The sequence below is a fragment of the Narcine bancroftii genome, chromosome 5 (assembly GCF_036971445.1).
Source record: "Narcine bancroftii isolate sNarBan1 chromosome 5, sNarBan1.hap1, whole genome shotgun sequence".
NCBI classification, from domain to species: Eukaryota; Metazoa; Chordata; class Chondrichthyes; order Torpediniformes; family Narcinidae; genus Narcine; species Narcine bancroftii.
The window spans coordinates 21804021-21830578 of NC_091473.1; the positions used below are offsets into that span (position 1 = coordinate 21804021).

Below are 26558 nucleotides of genomic sequence, written 5' to 3' on the forward strand. Positions count from 1 at the left end.
ATGTGGACCCCTTGTTTAAAAAGGGTAATGGGAGAATCCTGGGAATTATAGATCAGTGAGTCATGTCAGTGGTGGGAAAACCTTTGGAGAGGATTCTTAAGACAGGATTTATGAGCATTTAGAGAAGAGCAGTCTTCTCTAGGATAGCAGCATAGCTTTGTGAGGGGTACATCATGCCATATGAGCCAAATTGAGTTTTTTTAAAGAAGTAACAAAAGAAATTGATGAAGGTAAGGTGGTGAATAAGGATTTTAGTAAGGCATTTGACAAGGTCTCCCATGGTAGACTCATCCAGAAAGTCATGAGGCATGGGATCCATGGAACCTTGGCTGCTTAGATTTGGAATTGGCTTGCCTGCAGAAAGCAAAGGGCTGTAGTAGATATAACGTACTGTGACTGGAGGTTGGTGACTAGTGACATCCCACAGAGGTCTGTTATGGTACTCCTCCTCTTTGTGATTTTTATAAATGTCTTGGTCAAAGATGGGTGGGGGGGGAAGGGATAGGGATAGGTCAATAAGTGTACAGATGACACAAAGGTTGGAGGTTTTGTGGATAGTGTTGAAGGTTGTCGTAGGTTATAACAGGATATAGAAGGTTACAGAGTTGGGTGGAAAAGTGGCGGATGGAGTTCAATCCAATAAATGTGAAGTGATGCATTTTGGAGGGTCAAACCTGAAGCAGAGTATATCATTAATGGCAGAGTTCTTAACAATGTGGAAGAACAGAAGGACCTTTGGATCCAAATCCATAGATCTCTCGTGGTTGCTGCGCAGTTTGATAGAGTAGATAAGAAGACTTATGATATACTGGCCTTCATTAGACAGGGGATTGAGTTCAAGAGTCAAGAGGTAATGGTGCAGGTCTATAAAATTCTGGTGAGACCACATTTGGAATATGGTGTTCAGTTCTGTTTGCCTCATTACAGGAAGGATGTGGCAGCTTTGGAGAGGGTACACAGGAGATTTGGAAGGATTTTGCCTGGATTAGAAAATGTGTCTTATCAGGGAAAGTTAACAGTTAGGGCTTTTCTCTAGAGTGGAGAAGGAAGAGAAGTGACTTAAGAGAGGTCTACAAAATATGTAAAGAGAGGGGAGGAAAGTTTAGGGGAAGCATCAGGGTAAGTCTTTCACACAGAGAGAAGTAAGTGCCTGAAATACATTACCGGTGATAGTGGTGGAGGATGGTACAGTAGGGACATTCAAAAGTCTCTTAGACAGGCACATGAATGCAAGAAAAATAGCAGGTTATGGGTGTGAGATAGCGAAAGTTTAATTTGTTGAGTGTATTTATATAGGTCGGCACAACATCATGGGCCGAGGGGCTTATACTAAGCTGTAAATTTCAATGATCTATGTTTGCAGGACTGCAGTTTTCAGGTATCTCACTTAGACCTGCAACTCTTAGATATCTGTGCTCTTTCAATTCTTGATAATTCCTTAGTTTATTTGCTGGAACTTTGGCAGCTCTCATTTCAACTGCCTTGACTTTAACTTTCTCCAAACTTCAGCTTCACTAACTTTCTGTTTTGAGGTACTCCTTAAAGATTACCTCTAACCAATTTTTTTTAAAAATCATGTCCTTTTGTGACATTATGTCAAATATTGCTTCAGAAGTTCTTGTGAAATATTATGGCATATTTAGCTTCAATGAAACTATCTTATTTAATTTCCAGGATTTACAATTTGTTTCTGCTTAATGTAATGTAGCTTTAATTTGTTGATTCTGCAGTAAACTACCGAGGATCCATTGGCTTTGGACAGAACAGTGTTTTCTCTCTGCCTGGGAATGTAGGAAGCCAAGATGTGAAAGATGTGCAGGTAATGAGCTGTTCAGTTCAAGTAATTTTTATTTCAAAGTTAGAACACTCTTCATCGAAAACTTAATGAGGCATTATCCTGCTCAGTGAAGAATACTGGTCTGTTAATGGGTATCTGTTTATCATTGAAGTTTTGTTGTTTATGCCATGGTCAAGTAGAATTGCTGGTCAAAACCTTTGCATAATACAGTGAGCTAAGAAAGTAAAATGATCCACGAGCTGGAAATTATCTGCAGGTTTGAATTTTAGGGCCTTTTGTTTCCTCAAGTTACTTGTTCAATGTCATTATTTGTGCATTGTCAACAAAATGCAGGACCTAAAATTAGCTTCATGAAGAATTAGTGTGTAGTTTTCATCTGATACTAATGTTAACATTTAGTTTTATTTTGGAATTCCACAAGACTAGAGATACAAGAATTTTGAAACATGATATACGAGGAGCATTTAGATTAATATTTGAATTGCCAAAGTATAGAAACCAGTACACCTAAGCGAATGAATCAGATATAAACAAAATATAAATGGTCCCGTTGCCAGAGCTGCAGTAACATTTGTGTTGCCATTGGTGTGGACCTGGGACAGCAGATAGTGGAGACACAGCGCTGTTCCGCAAGATTATACTGCCCAGTTGTGGTGCTGATGGCTCCATGCAGGCTTTATGCATCCTGTTAGAGGAGTCAACGGTGTTTTCTTTTACATCCTGCAACCATGGAGGTCTCTGTCCAAGTTGGCGATGGCTATGGTGGGCAGTGTACCATAAAAGATTGCAGAGTTTGGGGGAGCAGTGGACCAGCACAGGACACCAGAAATTAGATTGACCCTCCAGGAAGGTGACCACTGCAGTGGACAGGCTGTTGGTGATGCAGTCGAAGGATTCTCACCATGCTGTGGGCTGCTGGAGACTGACTCATGAGAACCAGGTATTGGAACTGGGATTCTAGAGGGTGCTGAGTGCAAGAAGGGCTCTCAAAGAGCCTTGAGTGCTGAAGGCTTCCTGACCGTATAGGAGATTTTGATCTAGAGCTCGGGTTGCTAATGGATTGATCAGGAGGAGTCTGAAAGGCTGCGGGAGTGCTGAGGCAAATTAATGGATATTTGGTGTTTCTGTTTCTCTTATTATTGGGGTGCTGGGCAACGCTCAAGGGTACTCTTTGCCTTTATGGCAGGGAAAAGTTGAAGTATATCATGTATATTTAAATTTTTTGTATTATTACATGACTAAAAGGATCCTCGAACCTTGAAGTTCAAGTATATACAAGAGACGGCATGGACATGATGGTTCATACTCTATGTTACATAACCAATAGCTTATCTGTAATGTTGCTGGAACAGTTACCTCTGCTTGTTCTTGGATGGAAAAGATTTTCTTCATCTCATCTATAATCCTAATTGTTCTAAATCTCTGGCCTTCTGCTTATGATTCCTATAATAAGGAAATGTGTCCTTCCAGTTTACTTAGGTGCCTCATTATTTTACATGGGTTTCTTTACTTGACACAAGGCAGCAGGATTAGCGTAGAGGTCAGAGCAATGCTGCTACAATGTCAGTGACCAGCACAGTCTATAAGGAGCTTATACATTCTTCCCGTGTCTGCATGGGTTTCCTCCGGGTGCCCTTCAAAACATACTGGGTTGTCGGTCAATTGGGTGTAATTGGGAGGCGTGGGCTCGAGGGCTGAAATGGCCTTACTACTGTGCTGTAGGTCTAAATTTAAATTTAATATTTAATTAAATCTTTCATCGGCACCCTCTGTCCCAATGAAAACAGTCTTGCCTATCTAGTCGTGGCTCATGTTAAAATATTACAGTCTTAGCAACAGCTTCAAATCTCTGAGCTGCCTCCAGTATCGTCATATCCCAGGGTGGTGACCAGAACTGCACATTGTCAAGCTAACACATGATACACAGTTGTAACTTAACCATCTTGTTGTTATGAAAACGGGAGGGTCTTACCAGGTCAGGCAGCTCCATGTAGAAAAAAAATAAATTTCAGGACACACACTCTCTGATCTGGTTCAATTGTTTCTATCTGTTTCCATTCACCCAACCCATTCCACCATAGTCTTTCACTCTTCCCCACTCCTCTGCATGAATTCCCACTCCATCTCTCTCATCTGTCCAATATCATATTACTTCTTGTTCCCTTCCTAATTCTTGCTGCATCCCTTTCTTTTTATGCTTGCTCTATTGTTCCCAGTTTAGTCTTAAAAATGGGTCCCAAACTGAAACGTTGACTGCAAATTTCTCTTCATAGATACTGTTTGATCTGCTGAGTCCTTCCAGTTCCTCATTGTTTGATGAATACCAGATCATAACACCTGTAGTTTCTTGTGTCTGCACCTTGTTCTTATTTTAAAAGCTAAAGACTTTAACAATACTTTAATCCCTTTACCTATCTGTCCTGCTAGAATTAAAGATCTGCGGTCACTGTTGGAACTTGTCAGTTGGCATCAGGCAAAGCCAAGATCAGATCATGATGAGAATAATGAAATGTCCTTTGTCTAATTTTGTGGATGAATGACACCATTACAGATGTTCACGTTGGCATGTCCAAACACATAGAAAGGCTAATAAAATATTCTTCCATAATCATAGTTTTGGAGTTCAAATTCAATGAAATTTCACTCAACCCATACTTGCGTCAGCTATCACCTACAGTACTGAGACCAGCTATAATTTTTGGGACAGAATAGAGAAACTCGCATTCCAATATAATTTTTAGGGAGAATTCTAAATGAGTTTCCAAATTTGAAATTTGACTTAAAGGAAATTGACATGTTGGCCTAAGGTTGACATGAATGCAGAAAAAAATGTAAATCTGAAAAATAAACTTGCAATTTTATGTCAAAGGGTCACCAAATTAGATGAATAAAACAGAGATTTAGGGCTGATGCCCTGAAGTTATTCTCAGTGCAGAATGTTCAACATTTTTAAATTTAAATTTAGACATAGAGCACAGTGACAGGCCCTTTCAGCCCACAAGCCCATGCTGGTCAATTTACACCCAATTAACCTACACTCCCAGTACATTTTGAATGGTGGGAGGAAACTGGAGCCTCTGGGGAAAATTCACGCAGACATGGGGAGAACGTACAAACTCCAAACGGAGTGCGAGGGATTTGAAACCCATTCCTGATCGCTAACTGTGCCACTCTTGAACCACCCTTTTTATTGAACTGCAGTGGTATTGAGGAACCTAGAGTCATTTAAGAACAAATTGCATATTCCAAAAGCATAATTTCTAGTTGAGTGAGTGAAGATGGACTGACTGACCCTTTCTGATCTACATTCACCCTACGGCAGACTAAAGGAAATTTTGTTTAATATTACATTTTCTGTTTTATTTCCATGACAATAAAAAAATCTGGAATCATCCTTGTTCGAAATGATTGTTTATGTATTGAGACCAGAAGTGCATATGGTACTCCAAATGTAGCATTATTTAAAATACTTGATAATCTTCATAAAACTTCTTTAATTTTGTTCTCCCAAAACCTTCAACAAAAAGCCAAAATATCAGTTGCTTTCGACCAGTTGCATTCACATCATCAGTGATGAAGTGCTTTGAAAGGCTGGTATTAAACCATATCAGATCCTGCCTGAGTGGCGACATGGATTTGATCCAATTTGCCTACCATAGTAACAGGTCTACAGCACATGCCATCTCACTGGCTCAACACAAATCCGTGGAACATCTGGACAACAAAGATGCATACATCAGGACACTTTATATCGAATACAGTTCGGCATACAACACCATCAAAATTGATCAACAAACTCCAAAACCTGGGCCTCAATGCATCACTGTGAAATTGGATCCTAAAATTCCTCAACTCGAGACCACAATTCGTGAGGATTGGTAAGAACATGAGGCAATGAGGAAGCGAACAAGGGGGAGATAGATCAGCTCATTGAATGATGTCACACCAATATCCTTGCACTCAACGTTAGCAAAACCAAGGAGATGATTGTGGACTTCAAGAGGAAGTCAGGGGAACACTATTCACTCCTCATTGAGGGCTCAATCGTGGAGAAGGTCAGGAACTTTAAATTCCTGGCAGTCAACATCTTCGAGGATCTGTCATAGAGTCTCCATGTCAATGCACTAATGAAGAAGGCTTGCCAGCGGCAATACTTTGTTAGGAATATGTGGAGATTTGGTAAGTCACTGAAGACTCTAGAAAAATTCTACAGAACATTCTGGCTGGTTGCATCACTGTCTGGTATGGAGGTGCCAATGCTCAGGATAACAAAAAACAATGAGCCTGCGACATCACTGGCACCAGACTTCATTCCATCAAGGACATCTACAAGAGGTGGTATCTCAAGAAAGCACCCTTTATCCTCAAGGACCTCCCCCCCACCACGCAGGCCATGGCCTCTTCTCTTTGCTACCTTCGGGAAAAAGTACAGGAGTCTAAAGACAAGCACTCAGTGACTCAAGGACAGTTTCTTCCCTGCTACCATCAGATTCCTGAATGATCAGTGAACCAAAGACACTGCCTTACCTTGACTTTTCATGCACTATTTTTATGTGGTGGTTTTGTGAATGTGTGCACTGTGAAGCTGCCGCAAAATAACAAATTTCATGACTTATTCATGACAATAAACTCTGATTCTGAACACCTCATTTGCAATCTGTACTGTAGTACCACAAGGCTGTGTTCTTAGCCCCCTGCTCTATCTGTGAATATGTGCCTCGGTACGACAATAACATCATTTGCAAATTCGTTGATGATACCATGGTAGATTGTTTTTTGTAAGGGGGATGATGAATCAGCATACAAGAGGGAGATTGAAAACTTGACTGAATGGTGCACCAACAACAACCTTGCACTCAATCTCACCAAATCCAAGGAGGTGATTATTGATTTCAGGAAGGGGAAACCAGAGGTGTACGATCCAGTGATTATTGGGTGATCAGAGGTGGAGATATGGGGATAACGTAGCAAGTCCTTACAGACAGTGCCAGATTCAAAGCCAAGTTCCTAGCACTGTAATAGAGTTACACTGACTGTGCCTGCTGCTCTTTCCCATCTAAATTTTTATCATCAAATATCAATCTGTTCCCTTGTTTTTTTTATCTTCAATTTTCATGTTAATTGTGAACAGCAAAGAGCCTTGTATTAATTACTTTGACATCTGACAACTATCAGCTTGTCAACCTGGCAAAGACCCATGAACACCTACTTTCCTTTAACCAATTTTCTATCCATGGTAATAAGTTGTCTCCAACCACATAGGTCTTATTTTATATAAAAACTTTTAATGCGATACCTTCTCGGTTACATTTTTGGAAATACAGACATTCATCATCCACAAGCTCAGTATGTCTACCATGCTAATAACAGGATTTTAAAAAAACTGTTGGATTTGGATCAATTCATCTGGATTTATGTCAGCCACATTCTGTCTTTCATCTCATTTCCTTCAACTGCGTATTGATAATATCCATGAATTTTATTTCTCTGCAAAATTCCCCTGACTTGATACCATATTTATGTTCCATATGTTGTTGTAAGAAAAAAAAATCACTTGCAATTATTGATGGGTTGTTATTTCATGTCAAGTGAAAATTAAATACTCTTATTTCAGTTTGCAGCAGAATTTGTGATGAAGGAGGAGTTTATCAATACCTCAAAGGTGTTCATCATTGGTAACTCACATGGGGGTTTTCTTGCTAGCCACCTGATTGGGCAATACCCGGAATTCTATAAGGCTTGTGCAATGAGAAATCCCGTCATTAACATTGCTTCCGAGCTTGGAGCAACTGATATTCCAGACTGGTGAGTGGTAACTTGAGGTAACTTGAGAATAATATATTTTTCATATCAACATATTGTACTTTTGTCAAAGCTCTTCAAACCTTTTTGAGTAGCAGGAGTTTTTAATGATTTAAACAGAATTTTAGGGCTGTAAACTATTTGGTAGTTGTTTTTTTTTTCACTGTGCACTTTATATTGGGTAAATATGGAGGTGGCAACTTATCTTTTGCATATGCCCACATTACTTATCAGTGATTTTGATAAACTCTGAATCACATACAAATGTCAAATTCCCATCATTTCTGAGCATCACATACAAGAGAACATGCATTTAAGGTGAGGGAAGGGGTTCAAAGGAGATGTTTGGAGCAAACACAAGGAGTGGTGGTGCCTTGAAAAGATGGTGGAAACAGATATAATAAAAACCATTTAAGCTGCTTTTCATAGACACGTGAATAAGAAACGAATGGAGAGAAATTATTTGCTTGGGATATCAAGTTAGACACAGATATGTTGGTCCAGAGGGCTTGTTCCTGTACTGCACTGTTCTGTACATTTCCTGAGAGATGCAAGCCAATGTCACTCAAACTATCTTCAAGTTCAACTACAGAGCACTGACTTCCTGTAGTTTCCCAGGAGTTGCCCTGCTCTGGGAAATTGGGGTTACTGAACTTGCATCAGTACAACACTTCACAGTGGAAAGAAATATTTGTAAAAGGTGGCAATCAGTTTCAGATAATTGATATATTTTGAATTGAATATATACAGTTATTAAACATATTTAGAGTCATGTACTTCTACAGCAAGAAAGCAGGCTCCTCATTCAACTTGTTCACATTGGCCATATGGACAATAACTGTTGATTCTGAGGATTTGATTCTGCAGCCTTTTCAACTCAGTGATATCTTTCCTACAAGTGGGGACGAGAACTGATTACAATACTCCAAATACATGTATCATTCACCAACATCTTCTTTAATTGCACCATGGTGTCCTTAATCTTGAGCTCAATGCTTTGGTTGATGCAGCCAAGCATACCAAATGGCTTCTTTGCCACCCTGAGTACCTGTTTCACCACTTCAGTGGAACTTGTGTACCTGCATTTCCAAGTCTTCAAGTTCAACAAAGGCCCTCCCATTCACAGTGTAAGTCCTGCCTTAGTTTAATCTACCAAAGTAGAACATCTCTCACCTGACCAAGATGAATTCTATCTACCATTCCTTGGCCTTCTTTCTCAGTTTGTAAAAATCCTCTTGTAAGTTTATGTAACCTTCACTGTCCACCATACCGCCAGTTTTGGTGTCATCCACACTAACTATGATAATGACATTGTCATCCAAGTTGTTAATATGTTTGATAAATAACAGTGGACCCTGCACTGATCCTTGTGGCATATCACTGTACACAGATTTTCAATATGAGGAACAGTGCTCCAATATTAACCTCTGCCTCCTACCACTGCCAATTCTGCATTCAAATGGCCAGCTCACCCTGGATCCCTTGAGATCTGGCCTTCTGAACCAGCCATTTGTAGTACCTTGTTAAAGGCCTTGCGAAAAAAATCCATGTTGACAACATCTACCCTCTTGCCCTTATCTATTTTCTTGGTCATCTCATCAAATAACTCAATCAAATTTGTGAGACATTCGTACAAACGTGACTATTCCAATTTTTTCCTTGCTTTTCAAAAGCCTGACTTTCAAAATCCCCTCCATTAACTTACCCATGACTTACAGTAAGATCACCAGCATATATTTCCCTGGTTTGTCCTTGCAGCCTTTTGAAACTAAAGGCACAAGTTCCAGTTTCCCAGCACCTCACTCATGCATAATGATGATGCAAATATCTCTGGCAGAGCTCCTGTCGTTTTTCCTAGCTTTGTACAATGTACTGGAATATACTTAATCAGGCCCTGGGGCTTCACCTACCTTTATGCGTTTTAAGACCTCTAGCACCTCCTCCTCTGTACTCTGGACTGTCCACACAAAATCACAATTTATTTCCCTGAGCTCCCAAGCCTCCATGTGTTTATCCATGGTAAATACTTGTGCAGGTTCTCGCCTTTCTTCAGTGGCTTAACACACAGATGACATTGTTGATCTTTAAGGGGCCTAATCTATTCATAGTTACTCTTTTATCTTCAGTTTTCTTGTAAAATCTCTTCAAGAATACCCCAAAGAATATACTTTCTCAGTACTACTTTGACGTTCTTCCCAATCAAAATCTCAACACCCCCACCTCTTTTATATCCACCTGCAACATCTGTGACCTGGAACATTGAGCAGCCACTCCTGTCCTTTTCTCAGCTATGTTTCTCTTTTGGCTTTAAAGGCTTTAATATCACAGTCCCATGTACCTAATCATGCCCAGAGTTCATCTTTGCCTGTCAGACTTCTTGCATTTAAAATAAATTTATTTCAGTCTGTCAGACATTCCAAAGACTGAATCACATACCTAAATTAGCATCAGCTTGCTCATCAGCTATACTAATGCTTTGGGCCCACTCCAGGTTCTGACAGTTTTGATAAGTGATCCATCTTGAGGTATGGGTTCACCAGCTCTTAATGCAGATCTGGGATTGTGGGTTTCTGTTTATGACAGGAAGGCCTTGCATTGCACTTTGATCAAGAACATGTGGATAGACAAATGATGTGGATTGGATGTGGCCTATGATCAGTATTCTGTACAGCACTGGGTTAATTTTGCCAAGTTTGATTGATTACATTTCGTTTATGAGTTGATGAGGTGCCATGGTTAGCGTAGCGGTTAACACTGTGACAGTGTCAGTGATCGGGTTCGAATTAAATTCTGTCTGTAAGTAGTTTGTACATTCTCCCTCTGCGTGGGTTTCCTCCAAGTGCTCCTGTTTCCTTCAACCATTCATAACATTCAGGAGTTGTAGGTTAATTGAGGTATTTGGGTGGCATGGGCTCATGGGCCAGAAGGGCCTGTTACCATGCTGTATGTCTAAATTTAAAAAAAACCCCTTGCTCTACCATAAAAGGGCTTGAAGTTTGGTAGAATTTAAAAATCAAACACGGTTGAAGGATGCAGATTAATTGGTTCTGGCTTCAGGCTGCATGTCAGATCACATTTCAAAACTTTCCAATTTGTTATTTGATTTATTTTATGATTTGTCATTTTAATTACATTTGCCTTCTTTTTTGATTTGCTATCACAAAACTGGGTCAGGTGAACTGCTCATTCTGCTTGTTGTTTGAAATAAACCTATTTTGTATTGATAATAAAACATTTTGGATAATAACTTTTTTATCTTGGACTTCAGATCCAATGGTCCCATTTCTTTCTCATGTACATTTGTGTATTATTCTGTTTGAGAATTGGAATTGTTCAGATTTTTCAGTAAATAATACCTACTAGTGATTTAGTGCAGCAAATTTATATGAATGAATTTAAATGAAGAGGCAACTTTGAACTCTTATTCTGGACCCAGAATAAAGCACAAGAAACTTTGTTTTTTAGGTGTACAGTGGAGGCCGGTTTTGAGTACACAACTGGCCAGCTTCCAACTCCTCCCTTATTGGAAGCAATGTTGAGCAAATCACCAATCTCGTTTGCTTCCCAAGTAAGCAGTTCATGATTCTTTTCCCTGACTCATCTAAGTTTGGAATCTTTGAACGTGGTTGTAAATGAAGTCATTTATTTGCCATTTATTGGAAGTATAAATTGAAGCCAGTTAAAACAATTGGGGTATTTTGAGATGAATTACTGTGAAGAAGTCAGTGCTGGGAATTGAGCTTCATATTTTCTTTTAACCTATATTCAAACCTTCTAGCCATTTAAATATTCCTCATTAGAATTAAGTCTTCAATTCTCCCATTTCTATTTTTTCCCTTGTTTGATGCTTCTGTGGCAACTAAATTTTGAAATTGCAGGCAATTTAATGAGTTCTTTTGCCAACATCAATCAACACTATATGTCACTTTTCTATTCTTCATGTGAGTTAATGTATGTTTCCTCCAGGTGAAGTCTCCCGTGCTGCTCATGCTAGGCGAGAAAGATAAACGTGTTCCTCCCGCTCAAGGCCTTGAGTTCTATCGAGCATTGAAAGCTAGAGGGGTTCCTGTACGGTATGTTTGGAATTAACAAAATGGAAAATGCTATTTTTATCCCTTTAATCAAGTTAAGAATGAAATGATGCAGGTAGAAGATAGCATTGTGGCTCGGGGTTTATTTAGGAATAATGACTTTTATAGAAAGTGAGTACACAGGTCCTAAAAATACCCTTTGTCAATGCCAAGTATTTGGAGCTGGTATAAGGAATATCCCCAATGGTTAAGCCATACTTCCATTGCCATGACAAGTTATAGACAACATCAGGATCAACATCATTACCATTGGGAAAATATATGTAGCTTTGATCTTGAAGAAGGCTGCTATTCATAACATCTGACTACATGTTCAATTTGATCACACATTGCAAGATAACATTTCAGCATTCCAAGAGATCCTGTCATGTAGGAAGATGTGAGTGACATGGTTTTGCTCCTTGTCTTGGTGAGAAGGTTTAAACTCTGAACAAAAATTACCTTGGTTTTAATTCGTCTGTCACCTGCAATACATTAATTTGCAATTAATAAACAGATTTAAATCCAACGTTCTGCCACTTGGGTGAAGGATCTTTTTTTTATATAGAGTCATAGAGCGAGGAAACAGGCTCTTTGGCCCAATTTACCCATGCTGACCAAAATGTCCACCCATGCTAATGGGCGATTCTTTAAGGTCAATATAGCTAAAGCAATTTTTTCCAAATTGTATCATACAAAGAATATTTATTGAGGAAAAAAAAGAATTTGTATGCCTTTGGACGTTTAAAGTAAAGCTGTTTGTATGAAGTCAACTTAATTATTCTGATAATTTGTCACATATTGAATGATTTATGGATATCAGCAGAACAGAGAGATTTTTCTCTCAGCTTAAACTATCACATGAATGTTACTGAAGACTTCCTTGATCTTAAAACATAGATGAGAATGCCAGCACAATAGTGAATCAGTAATGAATGTAACAAGACACAAGGTGAAATGGGTTTACAACACGTTATTTTCAAATTTGTAGATATAGTAATACTGAACTTGGAACTATCGTGGTAGATGATAATAGTCTTTAACAGGTTGTAGTCAATCTGGTGAAATGGACAAATACTTGTCAGAATAAATTCAAAGCAGAAAAATGATGTTTTATATTTGGTAGGGAGAAATGAAGGGGTGCAATCCAAACAAAAGAAGCACAGTAATAACATTTATCAGCGTTAGATGGAGCTGACCTTCACATTATCCCTTGGTTATAATTTTAGTTATTCATAAATGAAAAATCAGTATTATTCAATACTACCATCAAATTTGGAGTTGACTTTGGAAAGGGAACAGCATATCTAAATGTAAGGAGGCCCTTTATAGGACTAAGGGGAAGGGGATGACCTTGATTGCCCAAATGGTCTCCTTCCAGATTGTAACCTTCCTCTACTTTGCGGGTTAGAAAAATGACTATTGCAAACCATTGCTCATTCTTGAAGAAACAACCATGAATTACTCATCTCTTGCAGTTGACCATTTCTTGTCATTTCTTCTGGTCTGTGTAATAGTGTCTTGTTTTGTAATAGTTTGTAAACAGTTATTAGAAATTGTCATTAAACTTGAAATTAATTACAGTATTTTAAAGTGGAAACTGAAAAGAGTTGACATCTAAACATTAGAGTTTTGTTGTGCTACCCACTTCTGCCATGATTCTGACATTATAGTATTTTTTTTACAAATAGAAAGCCAAGTAAATTCTGACCCTTTTTCTGCTGAATAATTTGTTTTACTCTGGATCTGTAACTTGATACGTTATGATAGTGGAATTCATTCTCCAGATTGTGACAGGAAAACATGTGGGTGTGGACGACTACTTTGCCTTTAATTTGTTATAGATATTTATTAGTTTTAATTACTTTTATGTGTCAGTTTATGTCATGAATGCTCTGATAAAAATGTTCAATGGTATATTTTTAGATTTAAGAAAAACAACTTATATTTTTCCAGATTATTATGGTACCCAGATAACAACCACTCACTGTCCAAAGTTGATGCAGAGGCTGATGGATTCATGAATATTACACTCTGGTTTATAAAGTACCTCTGATCCTGATTCTTCGTCAAAGAGGTAGTCATTGTGACTTGGTGCAAGATAAATTGTTGGAGCTGTTAGAGTTGCTGCAGAGCAATCCATGAGACCTGAAATTCAGATCATTATCTGATGCATTTCGGATCTGATTTTTGTATGTTCTTGTGGGGAAGTTTGTTGACATATTTTACACTGAATTGTACTAGACTACTGAGAGTTTCAGGCCTAAATCAGCATTTGGTTAACCATTTCCTTTGTTTTGTGGGAAAATTTGATGGCACACACATCATTTCTCCTGTGGTCAACCATGGGTTATTAAATTATTGTCTGCCATTTTTGCAATAATGCCATTCTGCTATATTTCATAATATAAAATAACCCACATATATTAAAAAAAATATTCTGGTCAATTGAAGAATTGTAAAACCAGATGACAGTATCATTTAGTTTTAAGTGCTGAGTGTATCATTAATGGTTATGTACCACCCCTCACAATAAATTAATTTCTTTGTGGTTACATTTTAAAAAGATTCCAACTATTACTTTGTCTTTATCAAGAAAATTGAAGAAATTATAATTTAATCTTGTGATTCAAATCCTCTCATTGTATGACATCTGCACTTGAAATCTTGATTGCTCATTGATGGTCCCTTGTATCTTGTTACTTTTATGTACACTTCATAGGGTTTATTTTCATATTATTAATAGTTGCACTGCCATCTGTTTGACAGAAAAAATCTTACCAGTCTTGGAAATAGCACATCAAGTACATTATTTTTGGTACTGGGCAGGAGAAAGACTTTGTTCACGTGTACACTTTATGTAGTCATCTATTTAAAAACTCCATATTTCTTGACTTGCATTGAAAGAAAAATCTATTTAGTTACATGTAACTTTCTGGAGTACCATAAATAATGGACTTACATTTTTCCAACTGTAATTGAGTTGGAGGATTCAGATGACATCCATGAACCACCAGTTCAATTCCTCACTTTTATATTGTCATTTAAACCAAGGATTAACATTCGGCCATGGAATTCTTCCCAGAGAAAAATAAATTAACATTTAAGAAAAGAATAATGTTGTCACTTGCTGCAAATCTAAGAATGAACTCTTCTCAGGCCACAGAATAACTGGAAACATAATGTTTTCCCTGTATAGTTAGAACCTCTTCAGTAAGGTTCAGATCAGAATGTCTTCCCCCACCAAAATTATTTGCTGAAACATCTTTGACTTGTGACTGTGAGAATTTGAGAGATTTTCTTTTAGATGGCATCAATAAATCTGAAAGTTTATTTCCATTGTACATCACTGATAATTCATTCCTTTTAGCCATCTCTTAGTGCACCAATATGTGCCAATGAAGGTTTATGAGAGTAATTATATCAGAATTGCTCTCCCACACTAAAGTGAAGAATTTGCTTATGTTACAAAGCCCTGCTAATAAATATTTGGAGAAAGAAAGAGGGTGGAAATCTTGAACGATCTTCACTTAGCAGTGGGTGGGGATGGGCTTCCTATTTCAACTATTAACAAGATTTTGGAATAATGATACTGCATTCAATTAAGATCTGATTGTTAAAAAGAGCAAGAAAATCGTGCAATTGAGGTGCAACTGACGCTGTCTGGAAAATATGTAAACATATTATCAGTTTTTAAAAATTATCTGTGCTTCTACATTTCAACCTCAGTAGAAGCAAATGTAATTTACAACTATTATATTTCAGTGCCACAGAATAAATGAATTAATAAACTTAATGTGATTGGTATTTTATTTTAATTTCAGGTATTGAGAGTGCAGATTTTGGCAAGCTCAGGGAAAACTAGCAAGTTAATGGGCATAGTGTGTTTGATCTTATGTTCAATCTAGCCAAGAATTAACTATGAAAACATGAAAAAATGTGTAGCAGTGACCCTCTCTATCAACAAAAAGAGAATTCAGATAATACTTGACAAATCAAGCTGTTTCTGTGAGAACAAAAGTTGCAATTTGTGTTTCAGATTCAGGTCTTGCATCAGGATTGATGTACTGGCAATCTCTTCTATTCCCTCTCAGTTCTAAAGTAAGGTCTCAACCCAAAATTGCATTGTTTCCCACCACAAGTACTTCTTGACTTGCTGAGTTGATCCAGCCTTCTGCTTGTGGTCTACATTTCATCTGTTTAGCCTTCATCTTCTAGGGCACACATGTCAAACTCTGGCCCGCGGGCCAAATTTGGCCCGCGATATAATTATATTTGGCCTGCAAGATCATTTCAAAAATGTATTAGAGGTGGCCCGCCCTGCAGCCAGAGCCAATGCTGTTTTTTGGTAATGTCACCCCCACCATCCTCCCCCTTCATTGCACATCCTTCCCCATTGTAACACGAGAAATTGTAACACGAGAAGTCTGTCGATGTCATCAGCTGGCAAGCCAGTTGGAAGGCTCCCCGCACAACCAGTCACTTCTCCCACCTGTCGAGCGGTGCGGCAGATTGGCGAGCGCCTGTGATTTCCTGTCGGCGCAACGGGCATGGCAGGCTGCGCACGGCCCCCGGGCAGCGCGAGCCCTGCGCGACTGGCACCGGACGGCCCTTCCACAGCGCAAGTGCACTTCTCCCGGTCGCGACGGCCTTCAGCGCTTGCACCCGCGCGGACCCCAGGGACGGCTGGTTTGGCCCTGCACATGAAGAGAGAGATGGTGGCTGTCCGCAAAGGCTGATCGGCAGCGCGCTGGGCCTGAGTGGGTGGGTAAGCAGGGGTGGGCAGAGGGTGTAGGTGAGGAGTAATGGGCAGGGGGAGTTATGGTGGTGCGAGGGGCAGTTAGAAGGAAGGATGAGTAGAAGGAGGGTGGATAGGGAAGAGGTAAAAGGGAAGGGGCAGGGCAAGTAGGGGAGGGGTGATTAGAGGGTGAGAGACGGGTAGAGGGAGGAACAGGTTGAGGGGAGAGGCAGTAGAGGGGCGTGTATAGGATAGGGTGGGTAGAGGCAGAGCGAGTGGAGTGAGGAGAGAGTAGAGGTTGGGTAAAGGACTGGTCAGGTAGAGGGATGGTGGGTCGAGGGTGAATAGAGGCCTAGAGCCTGAGGAGTGAGCGGGAAATGCTGAGTCCTGATGCAGGCCAAAATGGACACAGCCTGTGAATGCTGACTACATCTCCACAGGGTCCAAATAGGTTTCCCTCAAGTCAAGCAAAGGGTGAACTTGAGCTACCTACTCCTGACCTGTATCATTATCCTCCTAAAGTTATATCCTAAAGTTTAACATTACATATGTTGAAAGAAGAGAAAACATGCAGATGTTGTTGAAAATTTTCAATAAATATTTAGTTCGGCCCTCGACTTAGTCCAAGTTTTTAATTTTGGCCCTCCGTGAATTTGAGTTTGACACCCCTGATCTAGAGAATCCTATGTATGCTGAAATTGTTCATAGAAGCTTATTGTCAGGCCCAAAAAACATAGATGGTTTTCCAGTCTACATTCTCTCAATAGCAAGAATGAAATTCAACTAAGAACCCCTTTAAAATGGTGAATTCACCTACTTCTGCAAGCAGAGCTTTCCATAGGCATGTTTTGTGGGAGGTTCCCTTGCTATTTTAAAGGTAAGAAATTAAGTATTGTAAGGTAAAACATCATGAGATGGGAATGTGTAAGGAGTTACCCTGTACAGGGCTGTAACAAGATGTGAATGCATCCTTGTACTTACAAGATAAGAGAGACATTGATGGATTGAGAGGCAGGAAGCTAGCAGGGAAAGGATAGCAACAGTTTTAGTCATTGGACAAGTAATGATATGATGATGTTCTAAGCACGTATCCAAGGGTATAAAAAATCACCATTTTGCTGATAACGGCAGAATGCATTCTCCGACTAACATGGTTAGTTGCAAGTGTTACAATCCGGTAATAAAGAACAAAGAACCCTGATTTCGACTCAGTCTGGTGTTTGTCTCACTCATTCATGAACAAAGCAGACCTAACAGTATACAGAAGCAGGAAATGCAGGAACCTCTCTGCAAGGAGTGGGATGTTGAGTGGCCACATGAAGGAGATGAAGGCCTTGCAACAAAAGAAGCTGAACATGAGCAGCCAAGTGACTTGGCTATGAAGTTATAGAAATTATCTATTTTATACCAGTTGTCAATAGCTAGTCCTAGAGTTTCTGTTGATGCTCTATTTTCTCAAACTCTAGAAATCCTGCAAGTGAAATGGGGAAAAAAATAATGCATAAGTTTTGTTGATTCTTGATAGTAATTCAGAAAATATGATGCTAGAAACAGGCTCTGGCCCAGAATATAAACCAGGTGAAAAATGATCTCCTTACAACCTTGCAAGGGTTCTCCAAATCGATCCATTGTTTGGGCAGAAAGATGGAAGGCAGCTTTTATATTTAGTTTAATGATAAATAGTAGAATATAAATAAACAGTGCATCTAAATTTCTCAGTAAATTATGTCAATTTGATTACTCCCAGATGCTTACAGAATTTCAATATGCTTATTTGATGATGAACTCATTTTCAGTTGCATTAATAAACCTGCATCAGGATGCTAATTAAATCCATCAATTCATATTTTAATGGAAGGAAATTACAAGAAATTAGTATGATCTATTGCATTGCCTGATTGCAATTGGTCTCAAGGGACTCTTGTTCTTTTAACAATCCAAATGATTAGAAACTGGAACCATAACCTTCCATTAGAAAAACCACTGCAAATTGAAAGACAGCTGCCTCCCACTTATATGTCCAACAATGTTGTATTACAGACTTCACAGAGAATAAACCCTCAACAATAGCACCTAATCATTGCTGTTTACATTGCTCTGGAAATTAAATGATTTTGCTACTTAAGTTGTGAGTTCAACCTGTGGTCTGAAGTTCGATGAAAGCCTGATAAGCATTTCCCATAACCTGTTGACGTGCCCCTTCAGGGGCCACTGCATTTATCAAGCATTTTCATTAGATCAACACAGAACTAGCCTCATGAGGGACGTTAATTTAATGTGCAACCATTATTTTGTGCACCATCCTCTGTTCACTGCAGAAATGGAGATTATCTCGGGTCCAGCTGCTATCAATGAGGATTGCTGAAACTGACCTCAAATATCACAGTTCTCTGTTGTGGTCACATCACAATTACAGGGATCAGTCAAGTGGTGGTGTCCCAAGGGATGTTGTGCTCTGAGCAGAGGCAAGTGATGAAACAAAAGTATCTATGGATTAAATTGTTCAACTTAAAATATGTTCCCCCTCAAAAAAAAGATACAACACTAAAGCTTTTTAGATGGAGTAGTGGCTGAGAAATTTAATCAAGACCTTTCAAAGTTGTTCAACTTCCACAATATGTCTATAATGTACCCTGATTCAGCTATTTTTAGAATATAGCCATCTCCCCACTTTCATCAAACAGAAGCAACGTAAGAATTATCAACAGTCCCTTCTAGGACCATCTTCATTCAGGGAATTGCCACTTTCAACTTGCACAATTATATCTATCATGTACTCCTGTAGAATGTTTCCCACTTGGCCTTCTGCTCATGTTTGTCAATCAGGATTGTGGATCTTTCTGAAGTGGCCACATTGCTACCAGTTTGCATGCTGAATAGTGAAAGCCAAATAGGCAGTCAGGAAGACTCCTGGAGTCACAGCATGGACTGTTCTTTACTTACAGATTCAAACTAATCTTTATCCCATGGGTCAGATATTTGCCTGGACATTTCTAATACATCTGCTCCCAGCCTGTTGGATCTACATCCAGTCTCAAAATCTGATGTTGGTTTCGGGTACTTTATTGATGATGACCATAAACTTACATCAATTTTTCACACATATTATTGATTCCTTTTATATGTTTTAATTACAGCCTAATTATAAAGTCATTCATTGACCACAGACATGACTATGAAATTCCACTGCCATGTATCCGGGTAGGTTGAGAGATTCTACCATGAACTTAATATGGTCTAATGCCAAATGGCAGTGTTGGGTTTTGGCATATTATAGGTGGGTGCCTCCAGCTGCACTGTGATTTCAAGACACCAAAGAATGTTAATGATCCTATTTTCAGTAGCACCCTGTTCTCCGAAAGTAATCAGTCTGTAGTGTGGATTGTAGAGGGTCATCTAGCCTCTCCATCTGGAACCTGGTGGGAGTATGGATTGTGGGGATAATGTGGCCTCTCTGGAATCTGATGGGAATGTGGATTGTGGAGAGTCATGTGATTTCTGTGGCTGGAGCCTAATGGGAAGTCACCTCCCATGCCAATCAAGGGTTAGATCTGCCCACAGGTGAGGCTGATGCACAATTGTTCCTCGCAGGTCACGTGGACGGATCTTGCATTGAAAAAGCCGAGCACGTCCATTCATTCTTTGTTTGCTGCTGCTGCGTAGAGACCATCACTGAGCTCAAGCTCCAGGCCTCGGGCAGCTCAAGAGGGCCGAATGCAGTGGGCCAGTCCCCAATCCCAAGCTGTGGGCAATGCCGGAGACAAGATTCATTTGATATACTTGTTAGTTGTAATTAATTTACTGTTTGTTAGTGTGTTGTGCCTGCTAGGGATAGAGAGGGTTGGTAGGTACTGTGTGTTTAACCCTCATATTCCCAATTGAGTGTTCAGAATGATTTATTTGCACCTGGTGTGATGTTATTTGTATATTATTGCTGTGATTGTGTTCGTTGCTTGTGACCTTTGCTGAACTCCAGGCTGCAAGCCACGTGCAGATACGGAGAGCTGACTGCATTGGACCCATTCTGGATTTCAAGCAGCGGTGATGCTGGAGATCGTGTATGTACTCACATATTACGTCATAAACCGTGCCTGTGTGCTGAGTATGTTAGTTTATGTGAGTGTGCCCTTTTGTGAGTTCTGTGTGTCAATAAAGCCCACTGTTGGTTGATAACACATGTCCAGCCTTGGTTCTCTTTGAATCCGTTGAACCTATCCTGAACACAACACAGTCTTTTAAATTGAAGTAATACATTGCATTATGAACAATACCCAGGCCACCCTTAGTCACCAATTTATTGAGCATAATATATATAGTATGTATGCTTGTGTTTGTGTGTATGTATACACAGACACACACATGCATACATCAACACACACACACACACATATATATAAAACAAGCAAGCATATACAGGTATATACATATATACACACGTGCATATGTACATAAAAATATACACAAACCTTTATGCTCAATAAATTTTGGACCAAGGGTGGTCAGGGTTTATGTACCCACACACACGTGTGTGCGTGCGCAGTTGTGTAGATTTGAATGCATGTGTTTCTGTATGTGTGTGTTTGCTTTCCATAAATCAAAAGCAATCTATTGGTGCATTTAAATGGCAGGGGGTCAATATTATCCAATTCCATGATCCATCCCACCCCTAATCATCTATAAAAGTATATTATAATGTCTTCATATTCACTATCTGTACACAACAGAAAATATTCTTGCCTATGATTGAAAAGCATTTGTAAAGGCTACTTATGTTATTACTGTTATTCACCAAATTGTGAAATAGAGGTCAGGCACTGATCAATATTACACGACACTCAGTTCATCCTCTGGATAGAGATTTGATTCACTTTAATAGGTTGAGGTGTGTGTGCATCAGCCATGTTCAGCACCCACTGCGTGCTTAATAAATCTTATTAGTTGTAGGGGTTGAATAATCCCTGGATAAATTGTCAAGATACAGAGAAGGTGATTGACGCTAAAAAGGTTCAAAGTAGATTTTTTAAATTTTGTATTAACCAAGGTTGTATAGTGATTGGGGGGGAAAAAAACAAGAGAAATTGAACTTCATTTGTGACAGAAATACAGTCCCCTCCATAACGTGTGGGTCAAAACCACTTTTTCCCTTTATTTGCCCATGCGCTCCACAGTTTGTAGTTGCCATTTTTCAACGAGAACCGGAGTTGTACTAATGAAGGAAAAAAACAAGAATAAAACAGTAAGAGATATCACTCAAACCTTAGGATTACCAAAATTAACAGTTTGGAACATTAAGAAGAAAGTGCGTACTGGAGGGCTCAGTAATCGCAAAGGGACTGGTCGGCCAAGGAAGACTCCACTGCTGATGACATAAGAATTCTCATCATAATGAAGATAAATCTTCAAATGTGTGTCCAACAGATCACGAGGCAGATGTGGATGCTGTCCTCAGAAGACTTCATGAACGGAAATACCGAGGCTACACTGCAAGAAGAAAGGATGGCCAGATTACAGTTTGCCAAGAAGTATTTAAAAGAGCCTGTGGAATACTGGGAAAGGGTTTTGTGCACAGATGAGTCCAAAATTAACCTGTATCAGAATGATGGAATAGCAAAGTGTGGAGGTTTAAATAACTGGCCAAGATCCAAAGCATACTACCTTTATCACGGTTTGCATTTTGCAGTGTCGCCTTAGTATTTCTGTTCATAAAATCTTCTGAGGATAGTAGCCATTGACACATCCACACCTACCTCCTGAAGAATGTTTCTGATCTGTTGGTTATTATTTGGGGATTTTTCTTCATTATGATGAGAACTTTTATGTCATCATAAGTGGGAGTCTTCGTTGGAATACCTGTCCCTTTACGTTTGCTGAGCTCACCAGTATGCTTTCTCGTATTAATGATGTTCCAAACATTTGATTTTGGTAATCCTAAGGTTTGGGTGAAGTCTCTTATTGTTTTCTTCTTGTTTTTCAGCCCTATTGTGGCTTCTTTGACTTTCATTGGCACAACTCTGGTTCTCATATAGAAAAATTGCAATAATGTACTCCAAATGTGATCAAAACCCTCCATTCCTGATTGTTTTTTTGTAAAAAGATTTTTTTCGATTTCGGACTCTTATTTTGCCAGATATAAAATGAAATAATGGAATCCAAAGAGTCAAAAAAAGTTTTAAGGATAAAAGTCAGGATTGCCTGAAAAAAAAAACTTGGGAAGAACATTCATTTTAATGGGACTATTTCGACCAACTAATGTCATTGAAAGAGGTGACCATTTAGTTAATGATCTTTTCACCTGTCTAATCAAGGGGATAAAATTTTCCTTAAATAAATTCTTGTGATTCTTCATAACTTTAACACCTAAGTACATAAGTACCTTAAATGGGATATTATCGTAAATAGGTATGGAAGCATTAAAAGGGAATAGCTTATTTTTGTGAAGATTTAATTTATAGGTAGAAAAATAACTAAATTGCAACAATAATGACAGCACAGCGGGGACACTTCTCAGGATCAGAAACGTATAGTAACAAATCATCAACATACAAAGAGAGCATTTATGTACCTAGAGTTTATTGCCCAAGAATGCGGTTGCTGGTTGATCACTGACAGCATGAAGGTTTTAAGGTCACTGCACCAATGAAGCGATTAAACATACCCGAGTAATTACAAACACCAGTGAAGCCAAATGTCCCAAGCAATATAGTGCTGGGACGATGTTTAAAAAGTGCTATAATTTTTACCTGCTTCAAACCAAAATGGATACAAATAACCTTGAATAGAATATGGAATGTGCACTTTAATTATATATAAATTGTTTCTTTTCCAATCTTTTTATTAATTTTAAGCATAAATACATAATATATAGAATGCGAGGTTATAGATTATAAATCAAACAGATATACATTGAAAGTAAACAGTAATTGATTCCCCACAGCTCTATTGTTCAAATAATTAAAAGAGTAGAAAAGATATATAATCTAACTAGCAAACTTATCCTGAACTAAATAAAGTAGCCTGACCCCCTAAAATAATAGTAGAAATTAGAAGGCGGGATGCCTTAAAACAATAAAATTCAATAATAAACAAGAAAATGTTCCCTAACATAAATAAAAATATTTATGAGTGAATGACGATGGCAGATTTGAGGATGTATTAACAAGTTTAAAAATCCTTTCCCACAAATTGTCAGAAATGGTTCATTGTAAATCCTTTTCCCGTTCTCTTTTATAAATTGGAACCTGATGTAATTTCAATATATCATAAATGTGAGCAATTAATCCCTTCTGGGAAGGATGCAAGAGAAAAATTATATTGACAACATCTACTTCCTGATTGTGGGGAAAAGTTATTAATTGGGTATTCAAAAAAATCCTAATCTGTAAATACCTTAAAAAATTGTGAATTTGGAAGATTACATTTAATAGATAGTTGCTCAAAAGACATGAGATAACCATCAATAAATAGATCTCACAAAAAACCGATACCTTTCTCTTTCCAGTTAGAAAAGGCCTGATTGATCTAGAAAGGAGAAAAAAAAATTAAATTGTATGAAACTGGATAAAGAGAAATTCTTCAGTCAAAAAAATTTGTGAAATTGATACAAAATATGAAAAGGTTTAATTACAGGACTCTCTACCATCTTATTAACCTTAGTTAAAGAGAAAGGACTCTGTAAATTATATTGCCTGAGAAAAGAATGTAATGTTTGTTGAATTTACACGAGGCTTTGAAAATCCGAAATAAAATATTCAACCAAAAAAAGAAAAAGAAAGTGCAGCACCAAGCAATAATACTGAAGAAAATTTATTAATCATTCCAAAGTTACCCATAGAGGGCAATGTAACATCAGAATACTGAATCCAAAAAGTAATAGTAAATATTAATAGCCCAATAATAAAATCTAAAGTTGGGCAAAGTCAACCCTCCATCCCTGATTGGTTTTTTGTAAAAAGATTTTATTCGATTTCGGACTCTTATTTTGCCAGATATAAAATGAAATAATGGAATCCAAAGAGTCAAAAAAAGTTTTAAGATAAAAGTCAGGATTGCCTGAAAAAAAAACTTGGGAAGAACATTCATTTTAATGGGACTATTTCGACCAACTAATGTCATTGAAAGAGGTGACCATTTAGTTAATGATCTTTTCACCTGTCTAATCAAGGGGATAAAATTTTCCTTAAATAAATTCTTGTGATTCTTCATAACTTTAACATCTAAGTACATAAGTACCTTAAATGGGATATTATCGTAAATAGGTATGGAAGCATTAAAAGGGAATAGCTTATTTTTGTGAAGATTTAATTTATAGGTAGAAAAATAACTAAATTGCAACAATAATGACAGCACAGCGGGGACACTTCTCAGGATCAGAAACGTATAGTAACAAATCATCAACATACAAAGAGAGCATTTATGTACCTAGAGTTTATTGCCCAAGAATGCGGTTGCAGGTTGGTCACTGACAGCATTTAAGAACATTTGAATCACTGAGATGTTGAAAGCTGTCAACCTAGTGTTGAAAGACAGGATTAATAGTGAAAAATGGAGTGAAAAGAGTGGTTTGATGAGTTATAGCAGGGTTCTGTTGGAGGGATAAGTAAGAGGAGATGTCTGAGAGTAAGAGGAGATGTCTGAGAGTTGCTGTCTGGCTTCGGCCAGATAGAGGTTAGTGCGCCAAGAGAAGGGTTCAGACCTGAAACATCGATTTTTATGTATATATATCTTTATCCGTGGCTGCTGCAAGACCTGCAGAGTTTCCTGCAGCACTTCTGAGTTTTTAATCGTGAACGATTACCAGTGTTCAGTGTGGATGAGACCAGTGTAATGGCCTGTTTCCATGTTGGATGATTTTATGATTATTCAAACATTGTAAAACCATGCAGGCTGTTCAATCCTATTATTATCTTCCCAACATATAGAGTAAATGTTAACCATATAACCATTTATGGAGCAGAAACAGGCCATGTCAGCCTTTCGAGTCCGCACCGGTTCACTAGAACAATTCCACTAGCTCAAACCTCCCACTCACCGCCAATAACCCTCCAACCCCCTCACCTCCATGTACACATCCAACCTTCCCTTAAATGACAGAAGGGACCCTGACGCAACTATCTAATTCGGAAGTTCATTCCATTCTGCCACCACTCGCTGAGTGAAAAAGCCACCTTTAATATTTCTCCTAAAGTGTTGCCCCCTTATCTTTAACTCATGGCCTCTTGTTCCAACCTCCCCTGCCCTCAGGGGAAAGTGTCTGTTTATGTCTAGTCTATCTATTCCTTTCATAATTTTAAATACCACTATTAAGTCTGTTCACTATGACTACACTGAAGCCCCCAGATCAGTAATTTGATGTTTTTCTTAATTAGTGGTGCTATGTTTTCTATCTTTACTTCTCCAGAAACTATTCCAGAATCGATAGAATTGTGAAAAATGGTCACCAATACATCCACTAACTCTGTGGTTATCACTTACAAAATTGATGTCTAATCACTGGGTTCTTGCAACTTGCTGACTTTCAGTCTAAGCTTCTCCAGTGCTATTTTTTTGTTAATGAATGCTAATTTGCTTAAAGTATATTTTGTCATATGAATCAGGTAGTTAAAGAGAATACTAATTATGAAGATGGTTAAAATCCAAGGTCTATGACTGCATCTGTATTCTACGCTCAAAATATGATATTTTAAAGTGGTGAAGTCACATTAAAATCCACAGAATATGATCATAACCTCGTTAAGTTAGTGCTCTTGTAACAACAGGTCTGCACCATTGAACCAGGCATGGGTTAAAATCCCACCACCAGTGAGATAAAAGAATTTAAATTAAACGGGGGATTAAAAAGTCCTAGAACATTGATGGAGGGGTTGTCCACTAAGATGCTCCAGGGAAGGAAATTTGTCATCCTTCCCTTGTCTGTCTGAGCCAGAACAATATGTGTGATTTTAACTATCTCCTTGTTTCAAGAACACGTAGGAATAAATGATAATGGCAGTTAAGTACCTTTCATTAAAACATATTTATTGTGTATTTATTTTAAAATCCAGTTTCCTTCAGGTTTTATTCACCAACAAATCAGAGGGTTAAATCCATTTACATCGGAACTTGAATCTGCCACATGATGGCGTCTGTGATCAAGGAAAGTGATTAATGATTC

The 26558-nt window shown here is 38.4% G+C and overlaps 1 protein-coding gene across 5 annotated transcripts in view; it reads left to right on the plus strand.

The window, feature by feature from the left end:
• apeh (acylaminoacyl-peptide hydrolase) overlaps positions 1-15466 on the plus strand; it is a 90476-nt gene extending 75010 nt beyond the window's left edge. For all 5 annotated transcript variants that reach the window (XM_069936937.1, XM_069936938.1, XM_069936940.1 and 2 more), the window contains 5 exons: positions 1731-1819; positions 7413-7603; positions 11066-11168; positions 11567-11673; positions 13627-15466. In XM_069936937.1, coding sequence (XP_069793038.1) covers positions 1731-1819; positions 7413-7603; positions 11066-11168; positions 11567-11673; positions 13627-13726 — 590 coding nt within the window. In that variant the 3' untranslated portion in view covers positions 13727-15466. The remainder of the gene's footprint in view (positions 1-1730; positions 1820-7412; positions 7604-11065; positions 11169-11566; positions 11674-13626) is intronic.
• Positions 15467-26558: the final 11092 nt, after the last annotated feature.